We start from the raw sequence: 23,890 nt of genomic DNA on the forward strand, positions 1-23,890 counted from the left end.
TGTTGACACAATGCCTGCCTCCCTGCCCCATCCTCAGTAGTTGACCCTGCCAAGCACCTGTAGTCACCAAAATCCTTCTCTCAAGCAGGTGGGGTTGGGGGAGGGTGTAAAGAACAGTGGACCATGCAGAGAGGAGCCACCTAAAGCCTCAGAATTCAGACCCATCCATCCCTTGGGACCCACAAGCTATGCCCATTACTTGAACAATGTCATTTTGGAAACGTGCTCCCAGCCCACATCCCCCTCGAAAATCTGAAGCTGATTTTGGGCATGATGTGTTTGTGCAAAGCCCAGGTGTTCCCAAAGTTGCCGAAGCCTCAGCTTCTACCAAATACTGGGGGCAGAAGCAGAAACAACCTCGGTGCACTCCGAGTCAGACTGGTTGGGTTCATATCCCAGCACCGCCTCCCATTAGGAAAGCGACCTCAGGAAGGGATGGAACCTCTCTGTGCCTCAGTCTCCCCTCCATAACTGTCTAGGAATTGGATTGCTATGAAGATTAAACACACACAAAGCTCTTGGCACAGTGCCTGGCACATAAGGGCTCAGTAAATGCTGGCTCCTGAGCTCCCACTGTTGTGACCAGTCTGGCTTAGCCCAGACCAGAGGCCTGAGGGGCACCGCTGAGGCCGACGTTCCAATCTTGGTTTCTACCTTCTCTCCACCCACTCAGGTAAATTATCGTGTCTTTACGGTGACACCTAAGTCCCTGCGACCAGGGACTAGTGACTTAGAGCTTTGCAGGTCTGCCTGCCAAGCAACGTCTGCCTGCAGGAACTTCGTATTGGCTTCTTATTAAGAGCCTTCCTCGAGTGCCCAAAGTCCAGTTTCTGCCACACTGGGAAAGACAAAACAAACACATGTGCATTTACTGTTGCTGCCTCAAGGGGTCCCTGCCTTAAGTATAGTAAACGCTTTTCTCTGGCATCACAAATGGATGAACTGACAACCTGAGGTCACGGGCATGATGCCACCCACACAGGAGAAGTGAGACACTGCGGACACCTCCTATAGTGGAGAGGGACAGGGAGGCCACACAGGTCCCCATGCCTTCACTGCTCAGAGTGCTTATCCAGGAAGCGAGGTTCTAGAAGGGCTCGGACTCCCTGGATGGACCGTCTGGAGGGCTCCAGTCCTGACCTTTAGGCTCTCCTTCCAACCCTCCTACCACTTGCTCCAAAGCCCTTCCTGATCCCAGCCTGGCTGAGAGCCTGGCCCACTCTCTCCCACGACCACGTTTGAAGTGACCCAATTCCTGTCTGCTGGACAGAGCACTACAGAGAGACAGTATGGAGACTTCTCACTGCTGTGCTCCTATCACCTAGCCTTGTGCCTGGCATACAGCAGGTGCATAACTATTATGTGTGCTGGGTAAATGAATAGGAGTAACACTCAGACCCATCTCACACTGTCCCAGTGGGTATTAAATGAGATGGTGCACACACGGCACTTACCACAGAGTCAGGCCCAGAGTGAATGCTTAACCACTTTGGCAGCTGCTAACGGTGGCTGCTCGACTCCCTAACATGGAGGCTGCCGCACATCCAGCTTGGGGCCTTTCTTGGGTTGGGCTATTAGCTGGCTGCTCCCATCCTTCCTCCAGCCTCCAGACGCTTCTAGCCTGGCCTCGGGACCCCTGGAGCTCAGGCCTTGGCCTGCCAAGGAAGCCACCATTCTAGCCCCCTCCGCAGGGAAGGGGCAGGTGGGTGAGAGCAGGACAGAGGACGGAACCAAACACTGTCAAGAAAGCTCACCAGTTAATTTGCTGCGAAATGCCCGAGGCTTTCTGAAGGAAGTCACTATTTGAGAAACATCTCCCGTGGTGACCAGCCACACACATATTCATGCACACCTGCCCCTATTTCCTCCCCTTCCAGAAACAAAGCGTTCAGGATATGAAGGAGGCTGGGCTGCCCCCAGGAGCCGAGGAGCCTCATCCCTGACACTCTTCCAACATCCGGACCCCAAAGAGCTTTAAAACTTATGGGGAGGTTTCCTCTGCACCGGAGACTAACAAGCTTTGCCGAAGTAGGCAGGCAGAGAGGAAAACCAGTTGAGCGCCAGTCTCTGTGGACAGAGGTGTAACACACAGAAGGCTGCCAGGGGGAGGGGGCTTATCCAAAAGAGCTGTTGGCCCCATGGAATACCTGAGATGAAAGGAAGCACGGTGGATCCAGCCCTTCCATTGTACAGAAAAGGGGACTGAGGCCAGAAAAGCAGAGTCTTCCCTGGGGAGACCCTAAAATTAGAGCCAAGAACCAAACCCCAAGGTATTGAAATTTGCCTTCTAAGACCCCTCGTTGTCCTCCTAGAGCTGGCACTTTCTACTCTGCACAGGAAGTGCCTTCCCGTTCTTTCCTTCCTCCTTTATCAGAACCACTCCCAGGAGAAGACATAGAGGCGTCTTTCTCAGTGAGGAGGAAATGACAGGTGTATCTTGTGATGCAGGAGTAGTGGCATAGCACACCAACAAATGCAGCTGTAATTGGGGTGCCAAGGGCAAGGAGAGGGGCGCCCACTTCAAACATGGGCAGCCCGTCCAGGTGTGAGACTCCCTGGCACGTGGGGCAGGCATGGCTTTAAGACCTGCGCTTCCACACTTGCTCTAATGCATGGTGGTGCCCCTTAAAAATTCTTGAAACCAATGTAACTTTATTAACAATTGCAACCCCAGTAAACTTTAATTTAAAAAAAATCGTAATAATTTTTAACAGGGACCCCATGTTTTCATTTTTCATGGAGTGCCGTAAATTATGTAGCTGATCCTTACCCACCATTCATTGATTTTGTGTCCCTCAATTAGTACCATGTTTCCCCGAAAATAAGACCTAGCCAGACCGTCAGTTCTAATGCGTCTCTTGGAGCAAAATCTAGTATAAGACCCGGTCTTATTTTACTATAATAAGACCGGGTCTTATATGATCCAACATCATATAAGACAGGATCTCATATTAACTTTTGCTCCAAAAGATGCATTAGAGCTGATCGTCCGGCTAGGTCTTATTTTCAGGGAAACATGGTATCCTAACCTCTGGGAGCCTCAGTTTTCTCTTCTGTAAATGAAAATACTGAGAGCTCCTGCCTCACAGAATGGCTAGAAAGACGAATGGAGAGAACATATTCAGAGCTCTTGGCAGGAGCCCAGAAAATACTGAACCAATGAACGTTACTACTGTAGACCCAGTAACACTAATCACAGACGGTTATGTCATCATGGTGATACCAGGCTCAATAAAAAGGATGTTAAGCACTGCGCCCCTGACCCGAAGAACCAGGAGAGGGTGACAGGTGCCCAGACATCAGGCACCCTCCTCCAGCCCCTTACCTTCCCGGAATGGCTGTGTTTGCATCTGCAGTCTGATCTTGATGAGGTCCATGGGCGTGCCCAGGCCGACGCAGACCACACCGGCCACCATGCTGGCCAGCAGCAGGTCTGACAGGCTGCGGGGCGCGCTGGCCCTGGGCTCCCTGCACCGGTGCTGACTGAGGAACCTCTGTGTGTTACTGAAGACCCCAAACACCACGGAGTTGTAGACGGCGATGCTGGCCAGGGGGAAGGACATGCCCTTGAAGAAGCCAAACACCTGTGGGAAAATCCCAGGGGAGGAAGCGTGATTGCCAGGGCCTGACTGCAGGCAGGTGCCAAGCTCCCCATGTAGTCCTGGGCACAGACCCTGCACTCCTGCAGCCCGCAGGCTGGTAGCGCAACCCTCCAGAAATAAAGCAATGTGCCAGGGAAGAGGATGGAAGAGGACGCTGATGTGATAGGAAATATGGGTGTGTGAGAACATTCCCGCCTCAGGAGGAACCGGCTTCTCAGGAGGTCTTGTTGGCGGAGCAGTGGGGTCCTGGGAGTGGAACCCGTATTTGCACCAGAGTGGCAGTGCTCTTGGGCTGTGGCCGACGGGGAGCCTTTGGAACCCTGGTGAGGAGGGGGCTTGCCATACACCCATGTGCGCCCTCATGTGCCACTCCAACAAAAGCATTCTCTGGCCCTTGCCCTGTGCCAGGCCCTGGGGAACAACAATAAGACAGAAACGCCCTCACTGAGCTCCCAGTCTGGGGGAGGGGAGAACCTGGCTGGACAAACTGACAGGCAATTAAATTGGAATGTACTAAGCTTGTGGTGCGGGGCTAAGAAGTGGCTCCCACGGCCACCCAGGGGCACCTGGGCCAGCCTGTAGATGGGTGCCCCTGGGCATGGATGTCTCTTGGAAGAATAGCTGAGGGGGAATCGCCGGAGGTGACAGCACCAAGATGCTTGTGCACATGCACAGGATGTAGGAAGCTGAGGAGAGGGTGCTGAGGCTGAGGTCTGGCCTGTCCACACAGCATTCTCAATGAGCACCACAGGCACTCGTCTGAAACTGGAAAATTCCACAGGCCCTTGGAGGAGTCAGGGCAGCACACATGAGCTCCATGCTAAAGACGAAAAAGTACTAGAAGCTGTCGTATAAAGTCCGGGCTGTATGCAAACCAGCTAATCCTGAATTTTGTGTGTGTATCCCCCATTCGCCAGAGGCAGGACACCCCCCCCCCCCACACACACACACAGATCTTCAGGTTCTTCCTCAGGTAAACTGCGACAGCACTTAGCCCTGAGCTGCTATATGTCAGAGGAACATCCACGGTCCCCACCGAAGCTTTGGAGCAGGGACGTTGGCAGGCAGACACTGTGGGGAAAGTGTGCCAACCTGGGAGAATGGACAGCCACCTTTCAGGGCACCGAGGAACCACACAACATCACCCTGGAACAGTTTGTCCTGCATTGGCAGTGCTCACCCTGAGTTTAAAGCAGCCCATCAGACAGTCAGAACCTCACCCTGACACAAGACACAGGGTCTAAGGAGAAACTCCAGGTGTAGACAGAGGCTCTGCAGCTCCAGGGCACGTCCTACACGAGCCGGGTGGAAACAGGGGTCAACAAACAGGCAAAACTTCTGGTGAGTCAAGGAAGTGCCTTGGGCTGCCAGAGGGCTAACCTTTGCTTTAAATCCACAGGTCATGTCATCCTAAATTTTAATATTTATTTTAAACTTCCCAGAAATGGGCCTTAGAAAGTCTCCCTAAAGCACATGGTAATTCTCAAAAAAGGCACTCGATACAGCTCCTATAAAACATGACTCAGGTTTTCCCTTTTGAAAAAACAAACAAAAACACCTTGTGACCCATGGTCTCGAGTAACCTGTGGTACAAGCCCGCTCTGGGTGTATGCAGTCAGAGCTCACGGCTCCCATGGCGCCTGGATGACGGGAAGCCTGTGGGCACCCAGTTACCAGCCACTTATTCGGTTTTGAAAACCTGACAGGTCACCCTGTTTTTGCAGGAATTTTCCATACTGTGGTTCTAAATTCCTCTGAATTTCTCCAGAGAGGTTGCACAAACCCACCCTCTTCCACACACCCCACACCCCACATTCCGCCCAATAACATCACATTAGGGGACAGAGCTACATTTAGGTAACATGTAATATTTGAGATGTGGTATGAGATGCTCTGGGAAAATTGAGCCAAATGTGATGAACGGGGATGAACAGGCCTCCTACCTGAGAGAGATGCTGGTGGGAGGGCTGGGGCCGCTTGGACCCCAGGCCCTGTGGGCTCTTCCCTGATTCATGGGAGGCCCTGGGCACTAGGGCTCCAGCCACCCACCAGAGGGGCACTTACACTCTCCTTCCTGTACACGGTGCGGATGCAGCTGAGGGTATTCCCGTAGCCGACACCAGCCTGCAGGCGAGTCTGTGGAGAGAGGCAAGGGTGAGGCCCAGGCAGAGATGCTTCAAATCCCTGCTGCCCCCACAATGCTGAGCTTCCAGCACCGAGACCCAGACAGGGGAAGACGCTGCCCAAAGTGACGCAGCCAGGGAGTAGGTCTGGGTGTCAGACCAGCCACGCTGGCCCTCAACCTCTACCTGCACTGCCTCTCTCAGTGTCCCATTCAGACCTGCCTAAATGCAGCAGAAGCCCAGAAGACAAAGGCCAGTTTGTTGAGCAAAAACGATGCTTGTTTGGAGATGTGTGATCCCTGCCTCTTGAGCACAGAAAGCCGACCTGTGGCATGGCTTTAGCCCATCTGCTGTTCCTCACTCTACCCTCCTAAATATTCCCAAGAGTGACATGCACTTCTTACTTACCTCCAGAACCTCTTCACCCCTCGCCGGGACGATGGCCTGGTATCTGGCTGGTACCAGTGACACAAGTGAGCCTGATCTTTTCTAAACAACAGTGAATTGTGTCACTGCTGTTTAAAGCTCTCCAGTGGCCTCCTAGCAGCGTAGAACACATTGCACACCCGGGGTGAGCACCTGAGCCCGCCTCTCAGCGCACTCTGCCATGTCCTCTACCTCCTGCACCCACACCAGCCCTGGACCCTCGGCTCCTCAGTCCCTCAAACATCAGCGGTTTCCTGCCTCCACAACTTTCCATGTCTGTTCCTCTCCCAGAAGTCTCTTCCTCCAGTTCTTGCTCATTTTTTGGGTCTGAGTTTAAATATTGCGATGGTGTCATCTGTTTGTCTGTTTGCGTAGGGTTTATTTGGGTGCCCCCGTGGGGGCAGGGCCGTCTCCTACTGCCCTCTTGTCCCGGGAGCCAAGTGGGGCCCTGGCACACAACTCCTGGCTGAATAAGGGGCTGGATGGTGGAGGCGTCTGTCCTCGAAAGGCTCTGGTGGCCAGGGGCATTGTGATAGCACAGAGGGTCTCAGTAAGCCCACAAAAGTGCCCAGGGCTCCCTTTACCCTGGTCTCAGAGGGTTCCACTTCTTCTAAGATGTGCGGCCTATAATTCTCCCTCAAAACACTTCCTCAGCACCCACTACATGCCGCGCTTGGTAGGAAGGAGCTGTGAGGGCCACAGAGGAGGAAATCTGGACCCTGCCGCCTGAACCCAGGGTTCCATGAGGACCAAAGGCCCAGGGTGCAGACTAACACTTCACACTAACAGCCTCGGTTCAATCTGCAGACAGGTGAGAAGACCCTGGAAGAGCACATATCATAAAACTGATGGTCTCTGAGGTAAAAATCATGGGTCATATTTTACTTCATTGAACTTTTCTTCACTTTCCAACTTTCCTACCACACGCAGGGGTTACTCTGATTATTTTTAGCTTATGTAATTAAAAAATAAGTATACAACTAATATGGGACTACACTCTCTTAATAAAAAGAAAATATTCAACATTCCGTATAAAGCTAAGTCTCCTTTGGCCCACCCCTCTCTCACCCCACTCCTTCCCTGATTGCATAACCATGGCTAATAGCCTAGCTGGGAGTCTGGTAGGCATTCGTCTACATAGTTTGGTAGAGGTAGAGCCAGAGGACATATGTAGTATTCCTACAAGTATGAGTCATTAATGGGACCACACTGTTCATAAGTATTACTTTCATCATCAGAGAAATGTATTTATTGCCTGGCTTAATGAATACTTACCGAGTGTGTATTTTATAACAGTCACTGTTCCAATCTCAGGGCATTCAGCAGTAGAAAAATCAAACTCCCTGTCCTCGTGGAACTTAAACTGAGTGAACTTAAACTGAGTGGAACTGAAACTAATTCCCAAGTAAATATATGTCAGATGGCAGGTGCCATGGAGACAAACAAGCCAAGAATCAGAAGGGCTGGGTGGTGGGGAAGAGGTCCCAGAAGATGCAGCGAGGTGAGAACGGGCCTCAGGGTCTCCTAGTTAAGCAGAACCACAGAGGTCTGTCTACCTTGGGCTGGGGTGTCCCCAACCAAGGCAGGGCCGTGGGCCAGGGCAGGTGGGGGCACAGGCCTCTGTCTGCCCCATTGAAGGCTGGCCTGAGGCTGACCGCTCTCCCCTGCTGGCCCCAGCCCTGTCAGGGCTGGCCCTGGGTAGTGAACCCACGAAACGGTTGAGCCCCAGGAAGGATCAAGGTCCCACTAAGAAGGTTGAGTGGTCGAGTCACTCAAGCAAATGGTACATGAGGGCACACAACCCAAAAGCCAAACCCAGATCACAGAGCAGGTTCAAAGCCACAGAGCAAAATTCTGTCAGCCGTGCTGAGCACTTGGGAGGCTGCCACCAAGGCCAGCACCACAGCTCAAGCCTCCAGGAACTCCAATGACAACAGAAGCTGGCATTTAGTGTGTACCAACTGCATACATGAGGAAACACTGGGCACCTCAGGAAGTCATCTCGCTGAATCTTTAAATGCTCTGCAGCCGGGATGTTACCCCTGTGTATAGACAAAGGAAAAGACCCCTCCGTGTATTAGCTGCCTGTTGCTGCCATGACAAATTACTCAGTGGCTTAAAACAATGCAGATTTATTCTCTCACAGTCTGCCAGCTGCTCTAAAGGCAGCCGAGCCCCGATTAGAAAGCTGCTCACACTGCATCAGACATAAACCCTGAAAGTACCAGCTGTGCCAGGAACCAGGTGAGAATCTTGACCCCAGCTCCACTGCCACCAAGCAGCCAGTGGTTGGCTCTGCCACTTCTGATGAAGTGCCCAGGCAGGGCAAGGAGTCTTTGCCCCAACTCAGTAAGCCAGGTCCTTGGAGCTTGGCTCTCCCAGGGGCCAGACCGGGGGCCTCAGACATACCCCAGTGTGTGTGCTCACCAGAATGGGAATGGCCCACTCACTGCTCTATCCTCAGTGCCACGGTGACAATCTGCACGACAGCCCTGCCAGGGAGGTGCTCTTTGCCCACTTTATAGACGAGGACACCGGGTTCAGGGAAGTTAAGTGCTGTGGCCTGGTCAGTAGGTGGAGAGGCTAAGATTGGATTCCAGGTTATTCTGACTCTGAAGCTCTTGCCTGGACTTTCTCAGTGGACAGGGACTCTAGAGAAAATGCCAGCCACGTGGGAGGGAGAAAGGAGGATGTTCTGGGGAGAAATAAGGGCCCTGGGCCACACATCTGGGCACCACCAGGATGTCCCCTCATAGAGGAGGTTGTCAGACTGAGCAGAATTAGATTTTATGTAAAAGGAGGGTTCCCTCCAGAGGGGAGAGGAGGAGAGCTCCCGCCTTTTCAGGTGACATGTGACCAGACTTGCCTGGGCAAGGGGATGGTGATGACTCCCACAGGCTCCACCAGCCCCTCGCCAGGCTAGAGGCAAGGGAAGGACACTCTCCCAAGGAGACACAAAGGTCACCTGCATACGGAATGGCTGTCAGCCCCCCGGGGGCAGGAATTGCACTTGTTTTGTCCACCAACGATGATGCCTTGCCACCCTCACGGCGCCTGCACAGAGCAAGTGTCCAGGGTGCGTTGGGCATACAAGCAAAAGGCAGGGCCTGTATGGGGGACATGAGGAGCCAGGAAATATCTTCAACAATTTAAGACGAGTAGGCTGACCTCCCCATCAAGAAGAGAGCAGGCCTGGGCTCTGACCTAGGAGGGAGCCCAATGTCACCCAGGGAGGAAGGCAGAGAAAGGAGATGACAACAGCCGTTGGAGAAAGGCCTCCGAGTTCCTCTTTGTGCAGATCCGGGCTGAGCTTTAGGCACAGATCTGGGAGTCACTATTTGGGGCCAGGTTCTCAGGGGATGGCGCTGAGTCCTGCTCACCACTGGGGACAGGTGGCAGGGGTGGGGGTGGAGTCAGAGAATCTCACTCCTTGATGCTTTAACTTGTGTGACTGAGGCAAGCCGCTTCCCCTTTGTGAGCCAGTTTCTACATCTGTGGAACAGGAACTGAATGAACCCACGCTGGGTGGCCCTGCTGGCTCCTGAGTCCTCACACGCCTTGCGCTGCCTCACGTTATAATGGCTCCCCAGCCCCAGCCCAGGGCCAGAGTCCTAACCTGACCTCCAAGGACTCAGAGGTCTGAGTGCTGACCTGCTTTCCTTGGATTCTGATCGGTAGCTGCTGCCAGCAACTCAATGCATCAGGAAACTGGCCACGCCGGCGTGTCCCAAGCAGGCCCACAAAGCGTCCCCATCTCAGTGCCTTTGCCCATGCAGTTCTCTGCGCCTGAAATATCTTTTCTCATCACCTGAGGCCCCACCTTAAATTTGGGCTCAGATGCCACCTCACACTGGAAGCCTTTCCTGATTCCTTAGCTTCACAAGGACGTACAGGGGGACACTCACCAGTGCCTTGGCCATCCGCCCCGCCCCACACAGACATACACACACATACTTCATGAGAATCTGGAGGCAGACATGAGACATTCACAAAAACAAAATCACTGCCAAGTAATGAGGGCAGAGCCATTCCAAAGCAGGCCTCCTGGCACCACACACCCATGTGCTGGCAGAGAACCTCTCCTGCACTGGAGGCGTCAGAACAGCAGGCACACACCTAGAGGCAGACTCACTCCAGGACCCTTTCCAAGAGATAGTGACAAACATGGCGACTGTACCCTGACTGTGTCCAGTGGGTAGCCAACAATGACATTGGCTGCACCTGTGGATTGAAGCAGAACACCTGGTCACTCAGCCCCTGGACTCCTAGCTGACACTGGCTGGCTCTTGGGACAGGACAGAGGGCTCAGGCACTTGTATTCACTTCCTCAGTCAATGCCCAGTTGCCAGAGAGGACCCCTAATATGCCAGGTACTGGGCCAGGCATTGGGGAAGGCAGAGAAAATGGAGGCAAACCAGGGCTCTGCCTCCAGAAACAAGCTCCCCAGAAAAGGGCAGTGAGTGTGCTGGGACAACTAGGTATCCACACGGAAAAGAATGAAGTGAGACCCCTCCCCCCACACCTCATATCATGTACAAAAGTAACTCAAAATAGACCAAAGACCTAAATGGAAATACTGAAACTACAAAAATTGTATCCTTCAACATAGGGGAAATTCTTCATGACCTCAGATTTGCAATAGATTCTTAGATATGACACCAAAAGCACAAGTAAGGAATGAAAAAATAAATTGAACGTCATAAAAAATTAAAACTTATGCATCAAAGGATACTATCAAGAAAGTGAAGACAACCTGCAGAATGGGGAGAAATATCTGCAAATCACATTTGACAAGGGTCTGAAATCCACAATAATTAAAGAACTCTAACACCTAAAACTTTTTTTTTTTAATATGAGCAGAGGACTTAAATAGATATTTCTCCAAAGAAGATACACAAATGGCCAACAAGTACATGGAAAGATGCTCCACGTCATCAATCATTAGGAAAGCTAAGAATCCTTTAACAAGAGCAGCTTTCTGTAATTAAATAACCGCAGGCAGTTTTTCTTGCAAACCCTAGCACTCCACCTAGAAACCAAAAGGTAAACATAACACGATTTATTACTTTACAAGGTCCAAGAAATGCTACTTGGATCTGTTAACTGTCTCTAAAGAGGACAAAGCCACCGGACATGTAAACAAGACATCAGAACGAGGGTACGGAGAGCTTGGGGGGAGCACCAGCCACACTCAATTCTCCCAGTAGCAGGTGCTATGAGGGGACAATCATAATGAGTTAGAGACAAAGGAGGAATACAGCCCAAGGGGTGACGTGAGGAAAGGGCGACAAGACATTTGAATGACGCAGGCCAGGATTCCCAGTGGGCTCTTTGCTTTAAACAGAACTAATGCTGAAACCAAGTTAAAATCCGTTCCCATTGGCCTTCTTTCTGTCCCTGCAAGTCACCCAGCTGTTTCCTACCCCAGGGCCTTTGCACTTGCAGTACTCACAGCTTGAGTGCTCTGTCTCCAGATCCGGGCAGATTCCTAGGGCTCCACATCACGGCCTCTCCCTCAGAGGGCCATTCCTAGCAACTCCAAGTTGCTTTCCTGTCCCCACCTCTACCCACGGTGTCTACCACATCTCTGTCTCCTTCATAGAATTTATCTTCGGGAACTATCTTGGTTCCTGGTTTATTATCTCCACCAAAGTGGAAGTTCCATAAAGAGAGGAAGCTTGTCTGTCTTATTCCTCCGGTTATCCCCATTACTGGGACCCAGAAAGGTTCAAGAAATACCTGTTGAAAGAAGAAGTGAATGAAGCTGTCTCTCTTCCTGCAGCAGCTTTAATTCTGCCCAGGGAGGCTGTGATCACTATAAAGGTCCCTCTCACGTGGTTTTGCTGCCTATAGGAGGCTCAAAAGGGCAAAGAGCCCCCACCCTTTGGGAAATCCCTTTGGTAGAAGCTTTTGCGATTTGTCTGACAAGTCCAGTCAGCAGGCTGAGGCCGGGCTCAGAGCCCCAGGACGGGGGTTCTGACACAGCTGAGTCTGTGCTGTTGGCTCGGGTCTCTACCCACCAGGCTGCACGCAGTCACTGTCTTCTCTCCTGTTTCTGCCCAGTGCTGTCTGACTATGCGACAGCACCAGCGTCTTCTGAGAACAGAACAGTTGGATAATTCTAAAGCCTCTCCCACGATTTCAGATGTGGTCTGCTGAAATCACTTCCCAGTGAGAAGGACAGAGCCTTGGTCACAAGTCAAGAGACCCAACTCCAGCCTGGCTGTGCCAGTACTCACGCCATGAACTTGGGTGAGGCCCGTCGTGTCTCTGGATCTCTGTAAAGGACACGTGGACTCTCAGCTCCCATCTGAGCCTGGCACATTCCATCCTGCCCAGGGTTCCTGTGGGGCAGGGGAAGGCCTCCTTGACCCCTAGAGAAAGACCAGTAGGTTAAGCACTATGGGCTGAATCTTTGTGTCCCCAAAACTCCTGTGTGGAAACCTAATGCCCAATGTGACGGCATTTGGAAGCGGGGTCTTTGGGAGGTGACTAGGTCATTAGGGTGGAGCCCTCGAGGATGAATGGAATCCGTGCCCTTATAAATGAGCCCTCAGAGAACTCCCTTTTCCTTCCACCATGTAAGGTGACAGAAAGCAGACACTCACCAAACACTAAGTCTGCCAGCACTTTGACCTTGGACTTCCCAGCCTCCAGAACTGGGGGACATAAATGCTGTCCACTCGGGCTCCGGGATCCTGTTGTGACAACCCACATGGACTAAGCCAGGAAGGCTCTTTGTGCCCAGCAGTCCCCCTAGGAGCTTGAGGCCAAACTCTGCCCTGGTGGAGAGGCCCTCACGTGAGGAGCTACCCCTGCAAAGGCTCCCCACCCTGGGGGGTTGGCTCCCAGGGACTGTGGGGTCAGAGAGGGCAGGCAGCCTCCGCCATGAGAGCTATGAGACTCCCTACAAGCCACTGCAGCCTCCTGGGCCTCAGTTTCCTCATCTGTCACTGAGGAGAACAACAGTCGTAACTGATGGGATTAAACCAAATAATGGTACAGGCCTGGAACAGGGTAAATACTCAATAAACGTCAGCTCCTAGGAAGATGAGGACAATGATGGAAGAGGAGGAGTTGAAGAAGATGAATTCACACTGAGAAAAGCTGGGAAAGGACCATCTCTGGTTGTGTTGTTGACAGATGACCGTGTCTGTCCAAGGCGTCTGGGCTTCTGCCTCCTTGGAAAACGGAAAATGAAAACATTAATTAGCACATGAGACATGGAGAAGAGCTCTAGTCTTGGAACAGTAACACATCTTACCAAGGCAGCATTTTAATGCCACATATTTCTAGAGTTCAATAAAATGGAGAAATTATAGACATAACCCATACGCTTGTTTCCCAGCTAATTGGGCTCTTACAAGTAAGGGTGTGATGGCTATTTAAGGGGAATGGTAAGTAATTTCCAGAAGTCACAATTGATAAGCCATCAAAAAAGATACTGATGAAGCCTGTCTAGCAATATGAGAAAGGCTTTCAGAAATAAGGAGAAACGCTGAATGCAAAATTGTGTTCCAGTTAGAGCTATTTAGAAAACCGCCATAGACAAGCGCTGAAGGGAAGGCCAAAAAGAGTTGATTTGCTTGAGTGATGGCACTAGGAGTGATTAAAGCAACATTTCTGGTGTGGTTGTTATACTGTGGCTTGTGCCATTTTTTAAGTAAAAGAGAGTGAGGATTGCAAGGGCCTGTGTGTCCCTCAGGGGTCCCTGGTGCTGTGCCCGCCCCTCCCCCCCCATATTCTCTCTCTCTCTCTCTCTCTCTTTAAGGTACTAGCATTCAAAATGGCTCCAGTCCCATAGGAGCCATTGAAGCGTTGAAGAGAGATTTTTGCAAATTTACAGCAGCTGAAAGAATGGCAAATCAATTAGCCAATGATAAAAACATTGCTGAGCACTGTCACTGAGATTTTCAGCAGAGTGGGGAGTTTAAAGAGACATAAGGGCAAAGGGAGAGTCTGGGGGGAGCCAGACCAGGAAAACGCACGCTTGCAAGGAGCCTCATCTCTTGTGAATCAGAAAAGCCTGAGCCCCGAGGTAGAGGCCCACCAGGCCTGGCTACTGCCTCAGCCAGAAGACACCTCTCCACGCAGGCCTCTTGCACAAGAAGATGTTGTGTGGATAGCAAAGCAGGTCACTTAGGGACATCGTGTCTCGGTGCTTGGCCCCTGCTGGGGGTGACCCCCTTGTGTGCAGACAGGCTGGAAAGATGCATCACCTGTGACCGTCACTCCGGTTTGAAACCACAGCAGCAATGATCCCCTTCATTGTCCTGACAGTCACGGGTCTTAGAGAATGCTCTGGAATTCCAACCCTGTCCTCCCATCCCTGGGAGCCAGCCAGGCTGTACCTCAGCTCAGCTGCGATGGGACTCGGGTCCTCTGCTCCTCTGGCCCCCAGGCAGAGTACATACACGGTAATCCATCTCCAGGAGAGGAAACTGAGTCTCCAAAGAAACGAGTACCTTGCCAGAGGTCTGAGGTCACGTGTCCTTGTAAATGAGTGTGATTCAAAAGCACACCATGTTCCCGATGGTTTGCCATCAGAATGAAAGATGTGGAGGAGCGGAACCAAGTGCCTGGAAAGAGGAAAGAAATAAAAATGCAGCTAAAATCCCCTCTGTGCTCACACACCCACCCACGGCCCTCAGACAGCGGGTCACACTGCCCGGGAGGCAGCAGCTGATGCTAATGGAGTGAGAAGCTTGGGGGCAGGTAGCAGGGAATTTCGGGTGGGTGGGCCCACAGACAGTCAGACCCAGTCAGCCTGACACAGTGCTGTCTTCAAGTAGAGCAAACACGAATGAGAAATGTTAGAGATGCAGCAGGAGAGAGAAGAGAAACGCAGATCCCTGATCCCCGGCTGCTCAAAGAGCACAGCATGTTTGCACAGACTCAGAAGGACAGATATCTGATTTTACACTTTTGTGCCGCTCTGGGCCTTCTGAAATCGTTGACAACAAAGGCACAACCGCAATATTCCATTTCACTCCAGTGTGGCATCCAGAACCCGTGGACTGAGGGCTGCTCTGGCGCCGGCGTGGAGAAGCCCCACCTTCCTGGGCTGAACACCCTCTCTGTGGGTCCTTTCTGGTTTTCAGCAACACGTTGTCACCAGAGCACATCTTAGAATAATCCAAGAGGAATTCCAGGCATCACAACCGCATCTTCCCTTGGGCTGTGTCCAGGTCAATCTTCCCGGAGCTTTGGCGTCCTCCCAGGCAGTGAGTGAGGTCAGCAGCATAGGCCCACAGGTCTCCTGTGCTGCCTTCTCTTCCTTTCCCTGACCCATGCCCCCTTGAGAAGTCTCTTCCTCTTGCAGACCCTGTCTGCTTCTCATCGTATCCATCCTGGCTCTTTTGCTCAGCTCCGAAGAGCAGGGACCTGCTCTGATTGTACAGCACCCTCAGATCATCTCGCTGTTGGCTTTCAACCAGCTTCAGCTGTGGAAGCCTTTCATGAGCCGTCTTAGGTGGGTTCCAGTGTATAATCAGACAGAAGTGGAACAACACTGGTCAAAATGGGGTGGGAGCTCAGAGCCGCCTAGCTGGCCCCCTCTGCTACCTAAGACAATTCTTTCCTGCAAGCAGCATTTGCGCCTGATATGCCCAACAATGCAAAGATAACACAGCAGCTCAGCGTCAGGAGCAGGGCCAGAGCCCAGGCTTCCTGACTGTAGCCGGAAGCTTCCAGGGCATCTACCACCAGGAGAACCCCCAAAAGTAGTCTTCTCCCTTCCCTACAACACTCGGCTCCACTCCCAATTTTTGTTGGTTTGAGTCCAGTGGTTTCTAGGCCTGGACGGTTTTCCTCTTGTCTTCTTGTCCCACCCTGGCATCTCTGTGCAATGCATTGTGGGGGACAATCAAGACACCGGGAGCCATCAGGACTGCGCCGGGGCTGGGCTGTGCAGGGCCACACAGACACCTACGGCCACAGGGATATGGAAACTTCTCTGGACATCAAACAATTCTGAGGAAACCTGTCATTTAGTACCAGTGACAGCAAATATTGGGCTCATGAGAACCACTGATTCCCTTGAAAATCCACCTTATTGCTCTGTAAATGTGTCCTGAGCCACACAAGGTGCCCAGGTCACAGGCCAGGTCTTGCAGTTTAGGTAAAAAAACACTCAAGTCAGCGTCAGGTGAGTCAAGCCTGCTGCCAGCTCTGTGCGTCTCTGGAAGTGTCACCCTGTCTAGGATCCGGGCTCCTTTCTCTTCAGGGAATTATAACCTCTACCTTTGTCACCACGTCAGGGAACACAGAGGGGTCTGAAAAGGCCCTGCAGAGTGTGACATGTGAACAGTCAGTGGCGTGTTGTAGAGCCCGGCCCTGGGCTTGGAGACCTGGGTTTCAGGGTGAAAATGACTACTGTGGGACTTCCGGCAAGTTCCCTCCTCTCTGAGCCTCGTCTATTGCATGAGGCCAGAGGAGCCCGGCTGGGGCGTGGGGCAGCTGCTTAAACTCTGTGTGTGTGTGTTCTGTGAGACGCTCAGCACAGGGCCTGGCACCCACCAGCAAATCCACAACCTCCCTTCACAAGAGCCCAGGCCCCCCAGCACTTCCATGCCAACCGAGGCTTTCAGAATTCCTTAGGAAGCAAGCTGGGTCCTGGCACCGGCAGGGCAGACAGGCAACGTGGATCCTCCCGTGGGTCCAGGCAGCCGTCCCACCTCAGCCCACCTGGGTCCAAGAAAGGGGGCCTGTCTGTGAGGCCTGCTGGATGGGTCTGGGTCAACTGAATCCCCCCTGGCTGGGGGAGGACCCCACCCCATGTCAAGGAACTCAGCGGCTAAACTGAGCAGAGGCTGGAGTGACTTTGGGGTACTGCATGTTTCTACATTCAGCCAACTACAAGAACAAAATGGATTCCATGCAGTTTTCAAACAAATGGGTTTTGGGGGGACTCCTGATCCAGCTGATCTATGAGCCCCTTCAGAATTCGGTTCAAAGAAAGCCTTTCTGGATGGACTGCAGCCAAGCTCTGCTCCTGGCTGGACAGCGCCTCTAAACTCGACCTCCAACTGCGTTGGTGCAGAAGTTGGTGTCAAGTCCTCGCTTCACCTCATCAATAAGTGCTGTGACTTTAAGCAAAACAGCCTCTAACAAAACCAATTTTACCCCAGGCTGATCGCTGCAAACGAGAATGAAGTTCCCGTGGCATGTCGTCAGTGTTACAAGCAAATGACGGTGACCAAAGGACGTTTTTGGAGGACCCGCTGTATGTCTCTGCCATGCAAGGCAGGGGCAGGGGCACGTGCCACCCACAGAGGCTCTGGCTCTGGCGCCCACCCGCCTCCCGGCCTTACCTCTGAGCAGGTCTAGGCGTCCCCCTGACCCAAGGCTCTTCTGCTCTCCAGCCTGCCCCATCTCTCTTCGGGTAACATGAGCACCTTCCTTCCTGCCCCTGCAGCTCCTTTGAAGGTGCTTCGGGGGCAGGGGGAGCACCCCCTCCCGTTCCCACATTGCTTCTCCCCATTCCTTCCCTTGGGGCTCCACGGGGTTGGATGGAAGCCAGGTTTCCATTCTGCCTGCTTCTCCTGCATGCCTGCTCAGCAACCCAGCCCACTGCCCTCGCTTACGGGGACATGCACACGCTTGTTGCCTCTGGTACACAAGTAGGTTCATCTACCTGTCTTTTATGTCAGTTTGACTGAATTTGACACTGAGACAGTGGGCCCGAAGGGAAGGCCAAAGGGAAAAATAAATCCTAGATTTGTAAAATGAAAAGATAGACTCTTTATTTTAATTTCTGTTTTCAAAGCCAGCTATTTTTTTTAAATTAAATGTTGTATTTTGAGATAATTGTAGATTCACATGGACTTGTAAGAAACAATAGAGAGTTTTCCTGGGTGCCCTTTCCCCAGTTTCTCAATGAGAAACAGCATCTTGCGAAACTCTAGTACAATGTCATAGCCAGGATATCAACGCTAGTACAAGCCACTGACCAGCGCCAGATTTCTCTCGTGTCCCGGTCACCCGTGGGTTTAGTTCAACACACGTGAAGGGTCCTGTGCTTATCACACGTGTCGGGTCCTGTGTTTATCACGCGTGGAGGGTCCTGTGTTTATCACGCGTGGAGGGTCCCGTGTTTATCACACGTGGAGGTTCCTGAGTGCTCCAGCACGGTCAAGACACAGAGCAGTTCCCTCTCGTCCCCCTGTTATGAGCACACCCACTTTACTCCCACCCCTCATCCTGGGGAACTACCATTCTGTTCTCTATTTCTATCCTTTTATCATTTCAAAACTGTTACGTAAATTGAATCATACATTTCGTAACCTTTGGGGATGGCCGGTTTTTCACACGGCATAATTCTCTAGAGTCATTCAAGTTGTATCAATAGTCTGTTCCGTTTTTGCTGAGCAGTGTTCCAAGGCTGCCCTAAGAAGGAGGCAGGTGGTGAACTCCCTGATGGGTGTGATAGCCGAGCAGACACTTGCCACCTCCAGCTTCTGCTCAGGGATATGCTCTAGGGCATACTTTCTCAACGAGAGAATTACATATTCAACAGGACAAAAATTGGTTTTTGGGGAAAAGAAGTCTTAGCTGCTAGGATGGCTGGGGCCCTCCAAAGGGCCCTAGTACATAAACAGATACGAGGTATATTTGTGGTACCAAAATTTCATAGGAGGAGGCGATTACTCGAAACAAATGTCACAGTAGGCTAAGAAACACTGTGACTGGGAATACTATGCTGGAAGGAGTTTGGGGTAAATGGTCTCAAAGGCAGCCCTTCCCAGTCCAGAGCTTTCGAATCCCATGTTTATAAGTCAAGCTTTCAGACCATGGACACCCTCTATTAACCATTTATATAGATAGAATCAGGGACCGCCTTTCCATCAGGGAAGACTCCTTGATGAACAAGAGGCCTCTCACAGATGGCAGAAAACTCTGGAAGAGACAACAAAGCCAATCTCTAGCTTGAGAGAGGCTTACTATGCAAATCCTCCTGAGGAAACAGCAGACAGTCACAGGAAGTTGCAAAGAAATGATAACCAATGAGATCAGAGAATGGGCCCTTTGTGGAATTTTATCTACCCTCCTGGTAGGACAGGACTTTCCGGGGGAACTGAGGTCAGCTATGAGGTCACCTTCTCCTCAAAACCCAGGTCACTACCTACCTATTGGCCCTTAGACAGGTGCTCGTCAAGAGCCCAACTGTCTAAGCCAGTCTAACAACCATGGGCCTGGCGGAGGTGCCCTGGGGTTGAGCAGCTCTCCCCAGCTTTCTCGCATTGTACCAGTCATGCTTCTCACCTGATGAGGCTCCTAATGGATTTCCAAACCTGGGGACCAGGTAAGGCTGAGGGTCACTTCTCCCTGTAGGAAGTAGCCTGCATGTTGAGGAAAGGAGGAATATTCGGACAAAACTCGTGTCAATGGTGAGAGTTCTTTTTCAAGGTAGAAACCACACCACCAGGGGACAAAGGGTCCAAGCTACATCCACCGCAAAACCTTGGAACAGACCCTTGGAAACTGTTTCTGGGTAACTGGCACAGTGCTTTGTGCCAGGAATTAAGGAGTAAATCTCAACAGAAATCTGCTTGTTCCAAGTAAAAGCCAGGAAAAACAAACGGGAAACTCAAACCCCAGGGGAAATGGGAGCCCATCACAGGAGGACACAGGAACTTGATTTTAGCCCCAGGAAGCCACACCCAGGTCAAGCTGGGCCTCTACCCTTGTAACCCGGGCCACAGCTTTAATGAGGCACAACTTCCTCATGACAGATTCAAGTGGTTCCAAGAGAAAAAACACTATGCTGTGCAAACTGGGAGTTTTCTTTCAGGAGGTATCAACACAGAACGGATGGATTAGTAATTGGAGAAATTTGGTTTTTGCGACACGTGCACTTTGATGCCGCAGTCCCATGTCAACCGTTTCATCCATTCCCTGGGGCTCCTGAGAGACTTCTGACAGGGGAAGTCATCTACGGCCATCATACCCTCCCAATACCGTGCTTGTTAGCAGCCCACCCAGCAGCTATAGGACTCTAAGAGGAGTCTGCCAGAATAGGGCAGAAAGACAACTGGGGCCAATAGAGTAGGACGGTGTCACGTGACAAAGTGAGGGGTCTCACCTGCCATTTGTGGTACATGTTCCAGAGCCAGAGGTTTTATTTGTCCAGAGGCAGGATGAGCTGCCGCATATACACCCGTGGAGGGCTACTGCAGTGGGTGAGGAGGGCCTACTGAGCCCTGAGGTCAGGGGTCAGGAGGTGGTAAAACCACCACGAAGCAAAGTGGACTCTGGCTGCCCAGGACACCAGGGCCTTTTCTTCCCGATATGCCGACCAGACCTCCCTATGCTTTCCTTTCTGCAGGTTTCTCCCGCTGAAATTTCTCAAGATCTCTATGCATAATCAGAACAAAAAGCAGCTCTGCCTGAAGCTTTCCACTAGCTGTGCTATCTTTCTGCACCTGTGCCCCCTGCAGATGCAGAAGAGGAGGAATTATTTCAACAGTGGGAGGACCTGGTTTTCCTCCTGAGATCGCCAGTGGAGGCATACAGCGGGATGCAGGCAGAACCGGCCTGGGAAATGAAGGACCTACCTCAGAGCCCTGAGGGAAAGTAGCTGCCGGCTCTGCGTGCTGCTCCCCCGGGCAGACCAGGGAACGCGTGGCATTCAGGAGCGCAGGCTACATGAGCACACTGGGGAGGTCCCGGGAGTTTCTGGAACATACCACCATGTAGTGAAACTGGCGGATGTTTGCTTTTGTGTCTTGACCAGCCACCATTGAGAATACATAATCACCTTGCCTGTGAGCTGCTGTTGTTCCAGCATGGTACCCTGAGATGCCCAGAGACAGTGGCAATGCTGAGAGCCCTGGCTGAGTCCAGGAGGTCTGGCTGTGCCCAGAGAGAGTGGCAGTGCCCTGAGAGCCCTGGCTGAGTCCAGGAGGTCTGGCTGTGCCCAGAGAGAGTGGCAGTGCCCTGAGAGCCCTGGCTGAGTCCAGGAGGTCTGGCTGTGCCCAGAGAGAGTGGCAGTGCCCTGAGAGCCCTGGCTGAGTCCAGGAGGTCTGGCTGTGCCCAGAGAGAGTGGCAGTGCATTGAGAGGCCTTTCTGAGCCCAGGAAGTCTAGTTGAGCCTAGAAAGAGTGCTGTGCCCTGGGAGCACTGGCTGAGTCCAGGAAGTCTGGCTGTGCCATGAGATTTTATTTATCCAGAGGCAGGACGCACTGCCGCATATACACCCGTGGAGGGCTACTGCTGTGGGTGAGGAGGGCCTAGTGAGCCCTGAGGTCAGGGGTCAGGATGTGGTAAATCCACCGGGAGGCAGAGCAGGCTCTGGCTGCCCAGGAGACCAGGGCCTTTCCTTCCTGATATGCCCACTGGACCTCCCTATGCTTTGCTGTCTGCAGGTTGCTCCGCTCAAATTTGTGAAGTACTCCATCTACAATGCCAACAAAAAAAAGCTCCATATGAATCTTGCCGCTCTTATTTCCTCCAGCTGTGCCCCCCTGCAGATGCAGAAGAGGAGGAATTATTTCAACAGTGGGAGGACCTGGTTTTCCTCCTGAGACCGCCAGTGGAGGCGTACAGTGGATTGCAGGCAGAACCGGCCTGGGACATGAAGGACCTACCCGTGCTGCAGGCACAGGACAAGCGCAGCCCAGAGGTCAGCCCTTGCAGAGGCTCTCAGAGCCAGGAGCAGAGCCCTGAGGGAAAGTAGCTGCCGGCTCTGCGTGCTGCTCCCCCGGGCAGACCAGGGAACGCGTGGCATTCAGGAGCGCAGGCTACATGAGCACACTGGGGAGGTCCCGGGAGTTTCTGGAAGTCCCAGTTCCCATAGACGTCACCAAGCCTCATCTCATCACCGGCTTTGCACCGTTTACATTAGGGCAATGACCGTGCAGTCTAGTCGGGAACACTTCCATATCACTCTGGACCTCAGGCGTCCTCGGGTGTTGAGGGATGTTTCTAACTATGAAAACATCCTTGCTTTATTTGGGCCATGAACTGACTCTTGTGTAAATCTGGGACATGGCAGCGAGCTCGCAGACAGGTGCACAATTTGTTTGTAGCTGTCAGTGTGTAGAACAAACACATATCCTGGCCACCGTCTCTCTTTAGAATCTGTTCTGCAGAAATGCTGAGAAGATGGCGTGAGAAAACGTGTGAGGTGCTCATTGGTGGACCCCACCAGAGCTCTCCCTGTCCCTGGGCCTGTACCCCTAGAGCTGCAGGGACCCTGGTGGGGAGTTAGGGGCTCCGGCTTACAATGGGATACTGGATTTGGTGACTGCCGAGGTTCTAAATTGGCTCTTGAGGAGGTGACAGTCCTTTCCGTCTCACTAATTTTCTTCTCTGCTTCCCTGTGCCCCCGCTTGGATAGGCCGTGGAGGTCCCTGGAGAGAGGCAGCAGGATGAAGTAAGCGTCAGGAAACTTCCCATGGATACGGAGGTGTCTGAGTCCACCTCTCCTGGTCACGCAGCCTGGAAGGTGTCCTTCTGGCACATACAGTGCTTAGAGACAAAGAGTCTGTCGTGTGCTCTGCACCCGTGGAGCCTGACCGCCAGGCACACACAATGGCGGCAATGACACCTCGAGGCAACAGCAGTGTGATGGTAGGACAGGACATGACCAACCCACGTGGTAGAGACACCTCGGAAGGTGCAGGAGCGGGACCCTCTGTCTCAGCCTTGTCCAGACAAGACAACACGCCAGAACAGGGTGCAGGCCAGAGAGCCTCCCAGCCACAGGCTGAAGCCCCGAGGCAGTGGGGTGGGGGGGAAGGTCGCCCCCACCAGGAGGCCTTCCTGTTCAGGTCAGAGGCTGCAGGACAAGATCCCACGGAACCACTCGGGGACACCCAAGGGAGAAGGGACCCTCCAGCCTCAGCCACACCCAGATGGGCTCTAGGTGGGTAGAAGCCTGCCACTTCCGTTCTGTCGGCTTCACTTGTGCTCTTTCTTCTTCCTCTATCCTGGTGTGTGTGGTGAGCTAGGATGAGTGACACCAGCCCCTCAAGGACCTCACAGTCCTGCTGAAGTCCTGTTGCAAACCCTGCTACTTTACCCCACATTTTTACTTGCTGCACCAGAGTGTCACAAAGTTAGGTCATTTTGAGCACAGGCAGAGGACATTGTGACAAGGACGGAAGAGTGGGAACTGGATGCGACCTGGCCTTGAGCTCTGACAGGACAGGGACAGGCACAGAGGTCGTGCCTCAGCCCCTTGAGCTGACACTGCACGCACCCCTGGCCGTCGGCACCAGCGGGCTCTGTCTCATTCCTCTCAGTTTTACAGAGAAGGAACTGGGGCTTCCGAGTGCGCGGCCACTTGTACTGAGACACACAGAGTGATGAGCGGGTAGGAAGGGGACTTTCCTGCGTCTCCCTAGTGCTTAACCTGCGCTCTTTGCCTCACTGGACACTTAATTCTTTCAGTGGCTAATGTAAAAACAAAAGCAGGCCCACTCTTAAAACATTCCTTCCTTCGTATAGAAACGTTGCACCTCTCTCCCCCAAAACACTAGAGTTTGCCCATGTCCCTGTGGCAGCTGGTTCTCAGCCACACTCCGTAGCCATAGTGCAGGGACCAGAACCAGGACAGTAACATTAGTGCAAGAATGTCAGCTCAGCCACACGTGATGTCCTTGGTGCTTTGCTTCCAGGATCCCCATTGCCATCAGGGGCATTTCTTAGCAAAGCCACGTGGTCCCACGTGTTCAACACCCCCTAGTTCGAGCCTTCCCTGACAGTGTTGTCCACTGTCGGGGAGGGCAGCCCTTTC

At 52.4% G+C, this 23,890-nt stretch overlaps 1 protein-coding gene across 1 annotated transcript; it reads right to left on the reverse strand.

The window, feature by feature from the left end:
* Window positions 1-3,299: 3,299 nt before the first annotated feature.
* LOC308491970 (solute carrier family 25 member 48-like) lies at window positions 3,300-17,524 on the reverse strand (the record flags this gene model as incomplete). Its single annotated transcript, XM_081036197.1, has 4 exons — window positions 3,300-3,584; window positions 5,667-5,738; window positions 10,329-10,372; window positions 17,464-17,524. 4 exons carry the CDS (start codon window positions 17,522-17,524, stop codon window positions 3,300-3,302), a joined length of 462 nt encoding a protein of 153 aa, XP_080892323.1.
* Window positions 17,525-23,890: the final 6,366 nt, after the last annotated feature.

This window comes from Rhinolophus hipposideros (assembly GCF_964194185.1).
Source record: "Rhinolophus hipposideros genome assembly, chromosome: 23".
Classification (NCBI taxonomy): domain Eukaryota; kingdom Metazoa; phylum Chordata; class Mammalia; order Chiroptera; family Rhinolophidae; genus Rhinolophus; species Rhinolophus hipposideros.